The sequence below is a fragment of the Tupaia chinensis genome, unplaced genomic scaffold (assembly GCF_000334495.1).
Source record: "Tupaia chinensis unplaced genomic scaffold, TupChi_1.0 Scaffold000286_1, whole genome shotgun sequence".
Classification (NCBI taxonomy): domain Eukaryota; kingdom Metazoa; phylum Chordata; class Mammalia; order Scandentia; family Tupaiidae; genus Tupaia; species Tupaia belangeri.
This window is the reverse complement of record NW_006159770.1, coordinates 384,651-397,641: the sequence shown is the minus strand read 5'-3', so window position 1 is coordinate 397,641 and position 12,991 is coordinate 384,651. Positions and strand designations below refer to the sequence as shown.

Here is a 12,991-nt window from a genome sequence, read left to right as displayed (position 1 = left end):
GCCCGCCCTCACCCCGCTGCTGGCCAGCTTCTTCAGCAAGGTCATGGGCATCCTCATCAACCGCAAGACCGACCAGGTGCCGCCCTGCCTCGGCGCCCAGTGCGCTTGCTGGGGGGAAGGGGGTGCGGCCTGCCCGCAGTGACGTGGCCCCTGTGCCCCAGCTGGTGTCCTTCCTGCGGAAGAAGGAGGACTTTGTGGACCTGCTGCTGCAGCACATCGGCACCTCGGCCGTCATGGACCTCCTGCTGCGCCTGCTCACCTGCGTGGAGCGGCCCCAGCTACGGCAGGACGTTGTCAACGTGAGGGGCCATCTGGGGTAGGGGTGGCGGGAAGCAGGCGGCCAGGGCCCTGAAGGAGCCCCCTTTCTCACCCTCAGTGGCTCAACGAGGAGAAGATTGTGCAGCGGCTGATTGAGCAGATCCACCCGTCGAAGGACGACAATGTGAGTGCCACCTCGTGCCCCCGTGTCACTGCAGGAGATGTGCTGGGTGGGGAGCTGGGGACCAGCGTGTCCATGCCCACTCAGTTTCTCTTTACAAACTGAGTAGTTGACACAGGACCCCTCGAGGGTTGGGACCGACCAGGGTCTGCAGGCCCTGCATCCTTCCTGCCTCTAGGTGCTTGGGGCTTGGCAGGCCCCCGCCCCCCTCTTCCTGGTCGGCCCCACCTGTCTTTCAGAGAGCGCCAGCCCTGCCCAGAGCCCCATCCTCACTGGGACTGCAGGGGTCCTGGGTCTCAGGTCATGTCTGCCTTGGCACCAGGGCCCAGCAAAGGGCCCAGGGCAGACCTGGAGGCTACTGGGCAGTATGTCCGGTGTCAGCGCACCTTCATGAGTCCCTGGGGCTTGCCAGTGGGGACACAGGTCGGGCCTCACCCTGGCCAGAGCCCATTCTAAGTGGCCTTTGCTGTGGATGAGGAGCCCTGGTGGCACCCAGGAGAACCTTCCCCTGCAGCGACAGGGCCCTCAGGACTGCCTGTTGGTCAGACCCCGAGTTCTGCTTGTGCTCGTCTTCTCCTTGTTGGTTTCTTTTCCTGTTATAACAGATTGTTAAGATGATACCTTGAGTTACGTGATTCACCCACACAGGGTTATGAGTTGGCACAGATTTTACTGTATTTACAGCATGGTATAACTGTCGCCATGTTGAATTTAGATGTTTTCCATCACTCCAGCAAAGAAACTCGTCACCCATTAGCAGTTCCTCCTGGTCCCCCATCCAGCTGGGCAGTCCCTTTACCCCTGGGTCCGCCTGCCCTGGGTGTCTGCGTGGCCCCTGGCCCAGTGTGGGTGTGCTGGCCTCGCCTTCTCGGTGCTCGTTCCTGAGGCACGTGTCCCAGCGTCTCTCCCGTCCTGGCTGCGTCCTCTCCTGTGCTGTGCAGAACACCCGGTGTCCGGGCTGTGAGCAGTGCCGCATGTACACTCGTGCACATGTAGGGTGGGTCTTGTGTGGGAAGGCAAGACCCTTCCACGTCCCTGTTGGATCCATGGCCTGCCCCTCTAGCCTGTGGTGCCTCTGTGCTCCCTCCCACGTTTTATGTGTGTCCCTGTGCCCACATGTCCTTCGCGGGTGCCCCGCACCAGGCTGCGCAGGGCCAGTGGCCCGACCAGGGCCCTCACCTGTCTGCCCTCCCCAGCAACATTCCAACGCTGCCCAGTCGCTGTGCGACATTATCCGCCTGAGCCGGGAGCAGACGAGCCACGTGCAGGACAGCCCGGAGCCCGACCAGCTGCTGGCCACCCTGGAGAAGTGGGTTTGGTGGGGCTGCGGCCAGGCGGGGACCGGCCGGAAGCTGGCCCCGGCCTTGCCCCCTGAGCCTGGCCGCTTGCTGCCCCAGGCAGGAGACAGTTGAGCAGCTCTTGAGCAACATGTTTGAGGGGGCGCCGAGCCCATCCGTGGTCGTCAGTGGGGTCCAAGTGCTGCTGACGCTGCTGGAGCCCAGGAGGCCGAGGTAGGGCTGCCCTTGCAGGGACGTGGCGGGGCCCACACACCTGGTCCTCAGCGCCTTGGTGGCTGGTGGCTGGCTGGGTCCCCTCTTGTGGTCAGTACCATCCCCTGTCCCACTTCACAGCAAGGAGATCGAGGCTAAGCCCTGCCTGCCCAGACCAGGCTGTGGCCCACTCTCAGTGTGTGGGCATCTGCACCTGCCCTCGCCCCCGCCTCCCTGGCTCCCACCCCATCCCACCCCAGCCAGGACTGCCCTTTTCACTGGCCTGCCCCAGGGCACGTGACCTTGCCCACTCTCGTGCTCTGCACACAGCTCTGTTGGGCTCTTACTTTGTCCCGGCTGCCCCAGCAGGTCCGAGTCTGCGACCATGAACAACTTCTTCAGCAGCGTGGATGGGCAGCTGGAGCTCCTGGCCCAGGGGGCCCTGGAGAGCACGGTGTCCAGCATGGGTACCCTGCATGCTTTGCGCCCACGGCTTAGCCGCTTCCATGAGCTCCTGCTGGAGCCACCCGAGGTAGGGCCCGGGACCACAGACATGCGGAGGGAGGGGTGGCAGGGTGGTGGTCCCTGGAACTGAGCCTGCCCTGCATCTGCAGCTGGAGCCACTGCAGATGACGTGGGGCAGCCTGGCCCCACCACTGGGCAACACGCGGCTGCACGTGGTCAAGCTGCTGGCCAGTGCCCTGAGCGCCAACGATGCAGCACTGACGCAGGAGCTGCTGGCACTGGACGTGCCCAACACCATGCTGGTATGGAACGGCCTGGGCTTGGGGGGGGGCAGGGGTGGGGCTCTGTTGCTAGCCTATGTTCCCCTAGGACCTCTTCTTCCACTACGTCTTCAACAACTTCCTACACACCCAAGTGGAAGCCTGCGTGAGCGCCATGCTGAGCTCAGGGCCCCCACCTGACGGCAGCTCCGACGTGCCCGCCCCCAGCCCTGCCGTGAAGCACGTGAGCCGGACCCCCATCCCCTGGAGCAGTTCTTGGAAGCTGCTGCTCCTCGCTCCCACAGCAGTGTCAGGCGTCACAGCACTGGGGCTGTGTGTGGGAGACAGTGAATGCCCAGACAGGATGGGGCGACCTGTGAGCAGCTGGGGGACAAGAGGCCGTGCACACAACACACGTGTATATGCACATACATGCGTGTGCACACGTGCAACATACTCGTTGTGGAGAGCCAAAGACTTAGGTGGCAGACTGAGGAGTGGGGTCCCAGCCGGAGCCCCACCTTTACTCTCTTCCTGGGGTGCTGATCTCTGCATCAGAGTATGTGCAGACCCTAGGCCAACCCTGCCCTGCTTTCCACAGCTACTGCAGCGCTGCCGCCTGGTGGAGCGGATCTTGACCTCCTGGGAGGAGAACGACCGTGTGCAGTGAGTACCCTGGCCTTCAGGCCGCGGCAGGGGGAGGGCTGGACTGCCCTGGTGTCTGGCCATAGCCTCTGCTCTTACCTAGGTCTGTGGGGGGCCCGCGGAAAGGCTACATGGGTCACCTGACACGTGTGGCCAACGCCTTGGTGCAGAATGTGGAGAAAGGACCCAACGCTGAGCAGCTGGGGCAGTTACTGAAGGGTGAGGGCTGGGCCGACCTGGGGCTGGGGGAGGCTGGGGGCTCACACTGCCGGCCTGAGCAGAGCTGCCTGACAAGCAGCAGCAGCGGTGGGAGGTGCTGGGAGGGGTTAGCATCGGGGCCAGTGTGGGACTGGGGAGGCCGAGGGCACCCACGCCCTGTCTTCCTGAGCAGAGCTGCCTGAGGAGCAGCAGCAGCGGTGGGAGGCGTTTGTGTCAGGGCCCTTGGCTGAGGCCAACAAGAGGAACACAGTGGATCTGGTAAGGTGCCCCTGCCCGCCTGCCCGCCTGCCCACCTGCCCGCCCACCCGCTCCCTGCAGGGCCTCACCAGCCCCGACGCCCACCCTCAGGTGAACACGCACCACCTGCATTCCTCCAGTGACGATGAGGACGACCGACTGAAGGAGTTCAACTTCCCTGAGGAGGCCGTGCTGCAGCAGGTGGGCCTGGGGGCCGCGCAGGGGGGACGGGGACTGCCCTGCCCAGCTCCCTCGCTCTGACTCCGTGCCCTGCAGGCCTTCATGGACTTCCAGATGCAGCGCATGACCTCGGCCTTCATCGACCACTTTGGCTTCAATGACGAGGAGTTTGGGGAGCAGGAGGAGAGTGTGAAGTGAGTGTCCCCTGGGCAGCAGGTGGGTCCACCATGGGTGAGGCCTGCTCCTGTCCTGGGCCTGGCACAGCCGCATATATCGGGCAAGCCTGCACGTGGCTCTTGCCCCCACGACCCATCTTGTACTTAGTGACTGCCGGCCGCCCCACAGAGCAGGACGCGGCTCCGCATCCTGACCTGGCCTCAGTTCTGAGCATTCCACACTAGCCTGCCTGATCTGGTCTCAGTTTCCCTGGAGGTGTGTCCTGCTCAGCCGGCCACGGCAAGCACCTTAACTTGAACAGTGCAGGGTGGGATGTCTCAGTGGAAGAGACGACTCGCAGAGTGGAGGGGCAGCACCACCAGAGGGCAGGACAGGCTTCTCACCGTTGGCCCGTGAGGAGCCTACGGAGAGGGGTTGGCAACAGGCAGATGAGGGTTGGGACTGGAGTCGGTGCCTGAGCCCGCGGGAGCCTGGACAGCTGCCCGACTGCCTGCACAGCACAGGGGACAGAGATCATCTTGAACATAGACACAAGGACCGTGTTTGTTGCTTCTCTGCCGAGCACGAGGGCCTCGCACAACCCTGGTTCTGCTGGTCAGAGCCTGCACTGGGTCCTGAGGGGAGGCCCGCTCCTCTCGGAGAGCCTGCCTGTGGTGGGATGTGGATTGCCTGTTGAGTGTGTGGTGTCGGGTGACCAGCTGCTCCACCTCCTCACCAGATGACTTCCTTTGGGAAGGAAAAAAAGGAAAAAGAAACTAAACCTAAGCTCACGAAGAGCACCAGGATGGGAAAGGGGTGGGTGTGTTCATCTCCAGCTGAAGATGTTGTCCTGCAGGGCTCCCATTGCAAGCCGCCCCCCAGTGCCACAGGAGCGGACCTCAGCTCTGAGCTCTGTGCCTAGGGAGGAGCCAGGGGCACAGTCTGGGTGGGACAGAGTGGCACAGCTGTGTGCTTAGAGCAGAGTCTGCACGGGGCTAGTGTCTAGGAAAGGTCTGCGCTGCTTCTCCGTCCTTGGTGGTAGCACGTTTCATGAATTCGTGAGACAAATGGCAACTTTGGAGATGCTCCCCGACACGTGGAGGAGGGCGAGCACACAGCAGCAGAGGGGCACAGTGCAGAGAGCGAGTGCAGGCCACCACCGAGCCTCACGGTGCACTGCAGACCCTGAGGGCGGTCTGTGCTGCTCTTCAAGGGTGAGGGTGATTCCTCGGTATGAGGCTGTCTCCCAGGGCCAGGCGGAGGCGTGTACCACACACATGCTGGGCCGCTGCGTCCTATCGGGTGTGTTGGAGGCAGGGACGGGCCTGGTGCACCACTTCCAGGACAAGGCCGAGCAGGAGTCGGGACTGGTGGGATCCAGTCGGGGGATCTGCTTTAGTACAAACTCTGGCAGCTGTGCTTTGGCCCATTACTTAGAATTTGAGCCTCAGGGGACCAGCAGTTAGCATAATAGCTATCTCGCTGGACTCCCACGTAGTTGACCGCAGTTCACGTCCTGGACCGGGTGGCTTAAACTCATGCCGGGCGTGTGTGCGTGCATGCCCAAGATCCCGAGAGGAGAATGGAGGAGAAGGGATTGCGGCGTGACCATCCCCCCTGGGGGGGGATTTCTTGCTTTCTGTCTCTCTGTCTCTCTATCTGGCAAATGCAAGCGCCCTATAGTGAAAAAAAAAAACTCTCCAAAAAAAAAAAGAATTTGAGCCTCAGGCTGCCAGCACCTTGAGGTGAGAGTAGACACGGTGCAGCCCGGCCTGCCCGCACACCGGGTCGGTTGTCCACCTCACCTGCGGACTTCACTCCGCTAGCACCCACTGCCCTTAGAGACAGAAGCCCCAGACTACCACCCTGACCTGGCACCTGGGTAGGGCTCACTTGTGGGTTTCTTTGAGGTTTTTGCCATAAGGCTCATGTGTTTACCTCAGAGTGAGTGAGAAGTCACCCCCCGAGGGATGGCCACGTTGCAATTCCTTCTCCATTCTCTGGATTTGGGGCATACACATACAAGCACCACTCAGATTGTGTGGGAGTCCAACACCCTAACCACCACACCACCTGCTGGCTTCCTTTTACATGTTTTTTTATCCCTATGGTTGTTGCTCTTAGGACATGATAAGATTGGGGGCTCAGCCCAGTACGGGGCCAGAGCAGGGGCTTAGCAGGGACACGTGCAGTCCTGTCCTCTCGTGGTTGTGGCGTATGCTGAGGCTGCAGACACCACAGGGCCCAGCCCAGCTTGCTCCTGGGGGGTCGGGGCACATGCTGACCGTAATTCGGTCCTTAAGACACTTCATCAAGGTAGGTTCTCTTAGGTTGTCGGGGGTGTGACCTATCCCTCTGTCTCTGTGTAAAAGCAATTCACAACTCTTCCGGCAGCCCAGTGCCTCTTAGATCCTACAAATGAGAAAGCGGGGTATGACGTGTCAGGCGGCTGTCCTGGAGGCTGCCCCCCGCCGGTGCCAGAGTGAGCCCCGTGCCCTCCACACCCATCCTCTGAGAGAGGTCGAGACAGGGCCAAGTAGCCTCATTCAGCTTCTCGGGATGCGCACCCGGCAGCTCTGCGAGTGCCCCGAGACCATGGACCGCTGCGAGTGTCGGTTCTGGGATCACAGATGTGTGTTAGGGAGTAGGTGGGTTGACAGATGTCCAGTGGATGAGAACGAGGGTCAGCTGTGGCGAGTGAGTGGCAGAGGCGAGAAGGATGTGGCCCCTCCTGAGCCTGACTCCATCTCCTTGCTTCCTCCCACCTCTCTGCACTCCTCCATCTTCTCTCCTAGCGCACCGTTTGACAAGACAGCCAACATCACCTTTTCCCTCAATGCCGACGACGAGAACGTGAGTGCACCTGGACCCTGGCTGCGGTGGGGGAGGTGTGCAGGGCCTGTGGGCAGTGCAGCCATCTCCCGCCCATGTCCCACAGCCCAATGCCAACCTGCTTGAGATATGCTACAAGGACCGCATCCAGCAGTTTGACGATGACGAGGACGACGAGGAGGAAGGCCCGGGCTCGGGAGAGTCTGATGGAGAGGATGGCGCCTGGCAGGACGGCCAGCTGGCAAGGGGGCCCCGCCCAAGCCAGCCCCCCGGTGTCCGGTGAGCCCTCTCCAGCCTCCCTTCTCCAAACTCCACTGCACAGTGGAGTTACAGAGGTGTCTCCAAATGTGTGTAGGCCGAAGCCCAGGTATATGAAGAGACTAAGGAGAGGTTTTGCTGTAGGGCTTATGTACTTACCAGAGACAGACAGGAAGTGAGAAGCCACCTCCAGGGGGGACGACCACACAGTAGTCCCTTCTCCTCTTGGGATTTTGGACACACACGCAGCCAGCGTGCATTTTAAGCTCCTGGGTCTGGAACTTGAATCGCAGTCGACTGCACGGGAGTCCAGCAACATAACCATTACACCATCCACTGGTCCCAGGGTACCTTCTATTTTAATTGGTAGACATCCAGGTCAGGGGCTGGCAGGTGGTTGAGGGCGCTGGACTCCCACATGGACAGCCATGGTTTGAGTCCTGGACCTGGTGGCTTGCTTTCTCTTTCACTCTCCCTCTCTCTGGTCAAGTTAAAATAAATGGATAAGTAAAATTGAATAAATAACTCTTTAAAAAAAATAAATCCAGGGCAAATGAGTTAAGCTGTAAAAGAAGAGCAAAGTGGTTTATGTGTGGCTGGAAAAATAGAGTCTTCTAGCTAGGACTCGGTCCGGGTGCGCCTAGAATCTCTCCTTCCCCTCCTTCACTGTCTCCTTCCACCCCTTGAGTCCGTTTTCCCCCATGTGAACTCTCACGCACATTTTCCCAGAGAGGGAATAAGATCGTCTCACAGCAGCTTCTCTTTCCCCTAATTCCAGCACAGTGAGATGATGACATCCTTCTCAAAAGTCCATTACAAATGCAAACAGGTGTTAAGAGGGGGGGTCTCACTATTGCATTCCTCCTGTCTCAGTCCTCTAGTGGAAACTAAAAGCACATGCCAGACTCTCTAAAAGTTTTGCGGGTGGCATGGAGGTTAAGGCACCGGGTCCCACATGGCTAGCTGTGCGCCTTAGCCCTGTACCTGGCGGCTTGGAAGGCATGCCAGTCATGTATGCCCAAAGTCCTGAGAGGATGGAGAAGGGACTGTGGTGTGGCCGTCCCCCTTGGGGGACGCGTTCTCTTTTTCCCTCTCTCTCTGTCTTTTTTTCGGTTGGGCACGTGCACCCTGTTAAAAAAAAAAAGATTCACGAGCACGATTTTTTTGGCCAGTTGGTATGTGCACTCGCCAGTGGGGATTGGTGGTGGGTGGTGAGGAGCCCTTCACCCATGAGGAATGGTCTCTACTCAGTCCCTTCTCCATTTCTCCTTATTCCATATTTTGGGCACACACGCATACAAGCCTGGTCCGTTTTTCAAGCCACTGGGTCAGGGACTCAAACTCATAGTTGGCAATATGGTATCCAGCTGCCTTCACCGCAGCATTTCAGGCCAGACTTGTTTTTATTTTTTAATTTGCCAAAGGGTATATGTATTTGCCAAAGACAGAGAAGGCAAAAACACCTCCCACTGAATGAGGTCACGCCACAATACCGTCTTACTCTCTTTCCAGGAGCGTGTGCACACGGCCAGTGTGTTTTGCAGGGGGTGGGGCCAGGATTCACACCGTGCGGTCAGTTATGTAGGACCCATCTCCTTTAACCACTGCCATGGGGCTGGCCCAGCTTAGCTCTTTGTTAGACAGTTTGGCTGTATTGCCCAGGCCAGCCTCAAACCAGTGATCCTTCTACCTCAGGCTCCTAAGGTGCTGAGATCACAGGCCTGTGCCACTGTGCTGGAGGGACTGGGAATTAAACCTGGGCCTCCCATGTGATCCCAGCCCGTGAAGCATAGTCTTAGCAGCACCCCTGTGGCTGAGTCTGAGCCTTTGCCCTGTTACATCAGATTTGGGGATCAGGGTATTTTAACTTTGTGTTGACATGTAGCACTTATAGAGCCGAGTGTATGAACCCTCAGTGTACAGTCAGATTGACATCCTTGTAGGTCAACAACTGGATCCCAAGTGGGGACCGTCCCAGTAACCACTGTGTTCCTGCTGGCCCCATCCTCCTAGAATAGCTCACTCCACAGATCAGTTTTGCCCTTTTTTTTTTTTCATTTCATGTCATCATACAGAACCTCCTCTTGCATGTAAGCTCTTTTGGTCAACACTTAGATTGTGAGAGCCACTCCTTCCTTTGGTGTCTTTGGGTTTAGCTCGCTGTCTTACAGAAGACGCCACTTTATGACTAGCTGGTTCTGGAGTTAATGCGCGTTAGGGCAGGGTCCTGTGGGAGCTCTTGAAAGTTGGCTGCTGTGAGCATCTCGCAAGTGTAGGTGCGCAGACGTACGCCATTGCCAGACCCAGTCATGATGTGCGCCTGCTTCTTTTTAAATTATTGTATTTATTTATTTATCATTAATGTTTGCACATGAGTTTTGCCAGAGAGAGGGAGAAAGAGAGAGAGAGAGAGCAAGCTGCCAGGTTCAGGACCTGAACCGTGGTCGGCCATGCAGGAATTCCAGTGCCTTAACCACCATGCCACCTGCTGGCCCTGTGCCTATTTCTTTTTACAAGAGTTTATAGTGTTACAGCCATCCCTGGGGAGATCTCCCACTTACTGCCTGTCTCCTCAGTGAGCGCACACGTCCTACAGTAAGAATCTCCCTTAAAAACACAACGAATGGGGACCAGCAGTTAGTGTAATGGCTATGTCGCTGGACTCCCACGTAGTCGACCGCGGTTCGAGTCCCAGACCCGGTGGCTTAAACTCAAACCGGGCGCGTGTGTATGTGTGTGCCCAAGATCCCGAGAGGAGAATGGAGGAGAAGGGATTGCAGCGTGGCCACCCCCCCCCCGGGGGGGGATTTCGTGCTTTCTGTCTCTCTGTCTGTCTCTGTCTGTCTGGCGAGCGCACGCGCCCTATAGCAAAAACCTCTCAAAAAAAAAAAACAAAAAACAACGAATGAAGGAGCATGCACACATCTGAGAGGAGCACCCTCTGTGGGATCTGGCTATGCTGCGGTCCCCGTCCTCCAGTGCTCCAGCCTGCCCAGCTCGTGGGCCCCTAAGCGTGTGTCTGCTGTGCTCCAGACTTGGTGCGGGCTCTGGCTTCTCTTGATCAGTTTATTTTTTTTTTGCACTGTGGAGCTGTTCCAGGATTTACACATCAGTTTCTAAGTAGCTAATCATTTTTGGTGCTATTATGAATACAGATTTTTAAAGAACTATTTTATTTAACTTTACGTGTGTGTGTGTGTATCAAAATTTGACCACAGAGGGACAGAGTGAGAAAGAAAGCTGCCAGGTCTGGGACTCAAACCGCCGTTGACTATGTGGGAGGCCAGCACCCTTAACCACCATGCCACCTGCTGGCCCCGTGAATACAGTTTTCTTAAGTCATTTTTTGGTGTCATGGAAACGGTAGTGCATTGCTCTTGTACCCCGTGACCTCGCCGAACTCCTCTCTCCGTCCTGGTAGTTAGTGTGCTGTGTGTGTCTGTCAGCATGAAGATAGTTTACTTCTTTCCCAGTCTGGATGCCTAGACCCGCAGTACAGAGCTGGACAGAAGTGACAGCAGGCTTGTGTGTCATGCTCCGATCTTGAGAGGAAAAGAGGGCCATGGCCGTTGAGTTGTCCCGCTAGCTGTGGGCTTTCGTAGGTGCCTTTTATCAGGTGGAGGGAGCTTCTTTCTATTCCTTGGTTGGTGAGTGTGTTAACTATATGAGGGTGTATTACTTTTTAGTAGTTATCAATAATTTTGCCAATGACATGCATTCAAGATCATGTGGTTTGCTTACCCTCCCGCTGGCTGGTGGGCTTGGAGGCTGTTTGGAGCCGCACTGTGTATAGCCAGGACCTTTGGGGCTGTGGATATGGGTGCAGATGTCCTCAGGGCTCAGGAGATGGCAGTGACAGGGTCAGCTCTCGGCTGCTCCATACTGCAGTGGTTAAGCACTGCACAGAGGAATCTGGATCCCACGTGGCCCACTGGGGTTCGAATTCTACCCCCTTTGGTTTGAAAAATAGGCCCAGCATACACCCGTGCCCAGAGTTCTGACAGGGTGGAGAGCTGGAGAAGGGCTCGGGTGACACTCCTTTGGGAGTGAGCGTGCGGTGCTCGCTGTCTCGCACGTGCACAGGCGCCCTCTGGCACTGGAGAAGTCAGCCGTCTCTGCCTTCCTGGAGTTCTAGTTGGGGGAGAATGCAGTCACACTTCCCCTTCAGAGCTGGCTCTGAGGGAAAGGCCTGTGCGGTAGACCACACTGTGATGGCCAGTGGGCGGGGGCGTGGGAAATGACAGGCTGGTACGTCCTGGCTGCCGTGGCCAAGTGCCAGCGTGTCCCCAGAGTCAGTCTGCTCTGGACCACAAGCTGTCCCTGCCCAGCTCCTCCTGCCATGCTCAGCTGGCCCCTGTGTGCTCTTGCTGTGTGACCCAGGTGTGCCTTGCCCATCTGGGCTCTCTGGGCCCCTCGCCTCCACTGCCCTCCTGTCCCTGCCCCCCTTGTCATCAGATGAGATTCACCCTGCAGGGTCCCACAGGCCTGCCTGGCTGGGGCGGGGGCCAGCTGGTCTGCGCGTGCAGCCGGCTGAGGAGGTGCTGTCTGGCAGGAGCACTGGCAGTACAGACAGCGAGGACGAAGAGGAGGAGGACGAGGAGGACAACGGGGAGGAGGACCATGACCAGGCGGCCCGCAGGGGGACTGGCCTCCCCCTCTACCGCAGCCCCAGCCCCCAGCCTCCAGGTGAGCAGAAGGGCAGCTTGTGGCTAGTGCCCATGGGCTTATCCACTGCCATGAGCTTGCCCTCCCCTCCCTGCCTCTGCCCTAGGCCCTGGCTGGACAGCCGCCTTTGACCCAGTGCCTACGGACACCCTGAGCGGCCCCCGAGTCTCGGGGGAAGAAGAACCACGTTCTGGACCCCCAACTCCTCAGGGACCCTTCAATGTGTCCCAGAGCCTGGCCAGCCCTCCAGCCCATGATGCCCTGCAGCTCAGGTGTGTGCAGGGTGAGCAGGTGGGGGTGACTCGGGTACCCCAAGGCTGGGGAGGGGGCAGCTGTGGGCCCTGGGTCTCCTCAGGCTTGAGTGCTGACCCCTGCCTCCTGGCTCCTGTCCGCCTCCCAGGTCTCAGGCCCCCTCGGGCCCTTTAGCACCTCAGGAAGCCGCCGATGGCGGCACCGTGCCAGAGCCCTCAGGTGAGCCTCCACCTCCGCCTCCTCGCCCCGCCAGCTGCCCGGCTTGCAGGCAGCAGCTGCTGAGACCTGGCTCTCCCCCTACACAGCTCCCTGCCAGGCCTTGGTCAGCGTCGGGGACCTCCAGGGCACCCTTCACGGGACATGCTCCACCCCCAGCTCCTCGGACAGGTGACCAACTGCAGTGGCTGTGGGCTGGGCCCCACTGCAGCTGTTGAGGGAGGGTTGCGGTAGGAGTCTCTGCCGCAAGCCTGGAGAGGTGGGCGCTGCTCCAGACCCGTGACTGTGTGCTTTCCATGGGAGCTGGGGCTGGTGGCAAGCCAGGATGCTACGGGGGTGGGCAGGCGTGCAGGCCCTCTGTGGTTCTTACCTGCGGGGTGGCTGGACATGAAGCAGGCCTGAGTAAGGCATCGGCATCATCTGTCCCCCTAAGGCCAGGTGGTCCCCACTCTGTGTGGGGGTATTCACGCCAGCACCCCGTGATCATCCCCAGATTGTGACAGGGATGCTGACAGCCCTGCCATCTCTCGCCCACAGTGTGGCCAGAGACCCCTCTACCTCTGTCCCAGCCTCCGGGGCCCACCAGCCCCCCCAGACCATGGAGGGGGGAATGCGCCCTGAGTCCTCGGGACCTCCCCAAAGCCAGAGGTGAGCAGTGGACCTTGGTGGGAAGAGCG

The 12,991-nt window shown here is 59.0% G+C and overlaps 1 protein-coding gene across 4 annotated transcripts in view; it reads left to right on the top strand.

The window, feature by feature from the left end:
* Positions 1 to 12,962, top strand: part of PPP6R1 (protein phosphatase 6 regulatory subunit 1) — a gene marked incomplete at its 3' end in the record, with an annotated part of 27,924 nt that extends 14,962 nt beyond the window's left edge. For 2 of the 4 annotated variants that reach the window (XM_027772593.1, XM_027772592.1), the window contains 20 exon segments: positions 13 to 76; positions 162 to 299; positions 377 to 442; positions 1,636 to 1,748; positions 1,837 to 1,950; positions 2,296 to 2,461; positions 2,544 to 2,696; positions 2,764 to 2,898; positions 3,256 to 3,320; positions 3,403 to 3,518; positions 3,691 to 3,776; positions 3,867 to 3,956; positions 4,032 to 4,129; positions 6,887 to 6,944; positions 7,030 to 7,202; positions 11,734 to 11,867; positions 11,953 to 12,118; positions 12,247 to 12,317; positions 12,404 to 12,485; positions 12,852 to 12,962. In XM_027772593.1, the coding sequence (XP_027628394.1) occupies positions 13 to 76; positions 162 to 299; positions 377 to 442; positions 1,636 to 1,748; positions 1,837 to 1,950; positions 2,296 to 2,461; positions 2,544 to 2,696; positions 2,764 to 2,898; positions 3,256 to 3,320; positions 3,403 to 3,518; positions 3,691 to 3,776; positions 3,867 to 3,956; positions 4,032 to 4,129; positions 6,887 to 6,944; positions 7,030 to 7,202; positions 11,734 to 11,867; positions 11,953 to 12,118; positions 12,247 to 12,317; positions 12,404 to 12,485; positions 12,852 to 12,962 (2,199 nt within the window). 4 annotated transcript variants of the gene reach the window in all.
* Positions 12,963 to 12,991: the final 29 nt, after the last annotated feature.